The 3433-nt window shown below is 34.7% G+C and overlaps 1 protein-coding gene across 2 annotated transcripts; it reads left to right on the plus strand.

Moving 5' to 3' along the window:
- The first annotated feature begins 410 nt into the window (after positions 1-410).
- Positions 411-3433, plus strand: LOC114175664 (protein FLX-like 4). 2 transcript variants are annotated; one of them, XM_028060441.1, is made up of 4 exons: positions 411-639; positions 1173-1779; positions 2871-3010; positions 3098-3433. In XM_028060441.1, exons 2-4 carry the CDS (start codon positions 1238-1240, stop codon positions 3307-3309), a joined length of 894 nt encoding a protein of 297 aa, XP_027916242.1. In that variant the 5' UTR covers positions 411-639; positions 1173-1237; the 3' UTR covers positions 3310-3433. The 2 variants fall into 2 exon arrangements, with proteins under 2 accessions (XP_027916242.1, XP_027916243.1); XM_028060442.1 differs by having other exon boundaries at positions 432-639; positions 1249-1779; positions 3098-3430.

Here is a 3433-nt window from a genome sequence, read left to right on the forward strand (position 1 = left end):
ATAATACATTAATCTCATAAAAATATATAATTATATATTCAAGAGAGTTTAGAGATCACCATCACAATTTTAGTTTTAGAATATGTTTGAAACATAAAAGAAGAAGTATTTAAAAACTTTATTTTACTTTAACTCCTGAAACTATTAAATGTGTCAGAACATTATCTATAGTAAAAAAATATTTTATATCATTAAAATGTAATGAAATAATTGATCGGTGAATTTTCTTTGTATAAACAATCACTAAATTCTGTTATAGAATAAATTGATTTATCTTAAACAAAATTCACGTTATATTTTAATGATAAATAAATAAGCATTAATATATTAAATACAATGACAAAAGCATACACAATTCAAAAGGAAATAATTTGATGTCAGATAATAAAATCAAAAGTACTATGACTAAAACATTGGGTTTCACTAGTAAATGGAAAATTTTATTTTGTTAAATGGTAGATTAATGATAGATGAGAAGAATGAAGGAAACCCGGGTCTTACATGTTTTAGTTTTAGTTTGGTTGGATTATGTTTTAAGGTGTTCATGAAAATTTCTAAATAGGAGTCTTGAAGGGGATTTGTGCGGCTTCTGCCTTTGTTCCGCATGGTGAAAAGGAGATTCGTGCAGCAGCCATAAGGGTAACCCTCTTCTCTTCCTCACTTCGATCTTTTTTTCATCCATTGCCGCATCATTTTTGGTTTAAATTAAATATTGAGTTTTCAATTTGCATCATTAACTTTGGTGGCGACCTTTTCGTTCCTTTATAGTTTTGCAATGAATTGTTAGTTTCTGGGTTGCTGGGCACTTGCCGATACGATTTTTGTATTAACTTGGGATTTTGATTGGTATTTTTTTTTATTTTTGTGAAATTGAGCAACCTGTTGGTGAGTTCTGAAATGTTTCTTTCAATGAAGTCGTCCTAGTCCCAATTCATGTTTGTTATATGATGCATCACATTTGAAAACCTAAGAGGATACTGTAAAATTAGTGGCTTCACAGAGAAGAAAATTCTTAGATTTTGCAATGCTTGCTCTAACCTTGAGACCATATACTAATGAAACCATCTTTGGAGAGCAGTAGGAACTAATTTTTTAAGTTTGAAATTTTGTTCAATGGCATAGATATTCTTGTAGTGTCCTTCTTAATGGGTGAGGTGCTATTTACATTGCAGGTCCCTTGGGAGAGTTGGGTATTGATTTAATTTGCATTGGATTTATTAAGTTCATAATCTGATGAATGGCTGCTAGGGGCAAGGCTCCACCAACATTTGAGGGACGCTCTGTGCAAATTCCTGGGATGATGCGACGTGGTCAACTTTCTGGTTTAGGTTCTCATACTATGGAGTCCCTGCCTCCTCCTCAGATGTTGGAGAATAAACTTGCTGTTCAGGAAGCAGAAATAGAGCAGCTTTTAAGGGATAACCATAGTCTGTCAAGTGGACATGTGGCCTTAAGAGAGGCTCTTGTCGCAACTGCGCAGGATGTACAAAAGTTGAAGTCACACATTAGAAGCATCCAGACAGAAAGTGACATTCAAATCAGAATTCTACTTGACAAAATTGCGAAAGGGGAGGTTGATATTAGAGCTGGTGATAGTGTGAAGAAGGATCTACAACAGGCCTATGTTGAGGCACAGAGTTTGGCTGCTTCCAGGCAGGAATTGAGTGCCCAAATTCAACGAGCTAGTCAGGAACTGAAGAAGGTTAATAGTGATGTTAAGAATATTTCAGATTTGCAGGCTGAACTGGATGGATTAGTGCAGGAGCATCAGAGGTTACGGTAAGTATTGAATTCCACTGTGTGGCTATTTCTACCTTCATATGAATCAAAACTGATACTAAATTCTTCAGGTTATATAGTTAATTTTGTTAATTGTTATAGCAGGGTCTAGATTTCCCTGATGGAAACTAATATTTTTATCTGAGCCAATGTTGTTAAATAACCACTATTGCTTTGGGATAAGTGGCATTTTTCAGCTCCTTTGCCTTGGGTAATTTGAGAAGCGAGGGCCACTGTGGCAGCACCATAGTTTGGCCTTCTTCCATTACCATTGATAACGTTGATCTGTGTTGCCAATCCTTCCTCATGCGAAAGGCTTTTGTTGCTAATGATATAACGTTAAGAATGCCACACACTAACATATTATAAATCGAAGTTGCATATTTTGTACAGCCACTATCAAAATAAAAATAAAAGAAGAAAAATCATATAGAAATTTATTTATCTTGGTTTTTGCTCCAGCAAGAACCCAAAAGCTGCTGACAAGAATTATTCCTTTCATTTCACTATGAAAGTCTGTTTAGTTTGAGAAAATATCTTCTGTCTCTGTTTTTATTTGTTTTCACAATATAATTACAAAAATGACACATTATTTACATAAGGTTTCTTGTTTTCACTGTTCCTGTGCAAATATTTGAAAATAGGATGACACTTGTAAATACTTATGATTACAAGAAACAAAAATAAAGAATGTTTCTCAACTCAAGCAAGAAATAAACTTCGTAGTATCTGATTGCTTTCAAGATATGAGATGTTCTTTGAAGTGGGTATTGGGAGTGACATTATAGAGGAGTCTCCTATTGATATTGTTATATTTATGGTGAGGCTGTCATACAACGGAATGAAAGTTAGTTAAAAAATTGTATGATGGATTCCCCAACATTTGAGTATTTACTACTGAAGTATATTCAACATCTATCAAATCAAGCTTTAAGTCAGGCTTTGCTATTCATGGGTGCTATTGTACACCTAAATTCATAAATATTTGGTATTCGTTCCTGCACATCTTGGTGCATATTATCTTTTTTGCGGTTTGTTTCTCTTTATCTTGTAACTTATCTATTAATTCCTTTAAACCGGTTGAGTGACAGTGGCACCTTTGAATATGAAAAGAAGAAAAACATAGAGCTAGTGGATCACATGAAAGCAAAAGAGAAAAATCTAATAGCAATGGCAAGAGAAGTAGAAATGTTACGAGCTGAGATTTTGAATGCTGAGAAAAGAGTACATGGTAACTTTCTTGTTTTACTATGTTGTAGTGTGTTGATGCGATATTTTATACATATATGTTTGTGATGCATTCTTACTGTGTAAACAGCAGCTGATCTGTTTCGGGCTTCCACCCCTGGACACAGCAGTGGTCCATTTGTTGATGGTTATGGGAGAACTCATAGTCAGATGGCTTCTGGCCAAGGAGCAGAGGGTATGGTACCAGTTGGTGATAGCAATGGAGTAGCAGCTGTCAATAGTTCTGGAGTTAGTGGTGGTCTTTGGTCAAGTCCATACGATCCCTCAGTTGGTCGGAGGTGAAAGGGTTTTTTTTTTTTCTATTTTAAATCAAATGCAGCTTGAATTGAGGTTTTGATTGTAAAATACATGGGAACTGGTGGCTTTTTTCTATGTTAAATCTGACAGATGGGTGGTTTTATTTTTT

This window comes from Vigna unguiculata, chromosome 3 (genome assembly GCF_004118075.2).
Source record: "Vigna unguiculata cultivar IT97K-499-35 chromosome 3, ASM411807v1, whole genome shotgun sequence".
NCBI classification, from domain to species: Eukaryota; Viridiplantae; Streptophyta; class Magnoliopsida; order Fabales; family Fabaceae; genus Vigna; species Vigna unguiculata.

Coding starts and splice junctions, on each gene's coding strand:
- LOC114175664 (XM_028060441.1), top strand. CDS start 1,238: ATGGCTGCTAGGGGCAAGGCTCCACCAACATTTGAGGGACGCTCTGTG. Junction 1,780..2,870: donor CAGGAGCATCAGAGGTTACG/GTAAGTATTGAA, acceptor GTTGAGTGACAG/TGGCACCTTTGAATATGAAA. Junction 3,011..3,097: donor TGCTGAGAAAAGAGTACATG/GTAACTTTCTTG, acceptor CTGTGTAAACAG/CAGCTGATCTGTTTCGGGCT.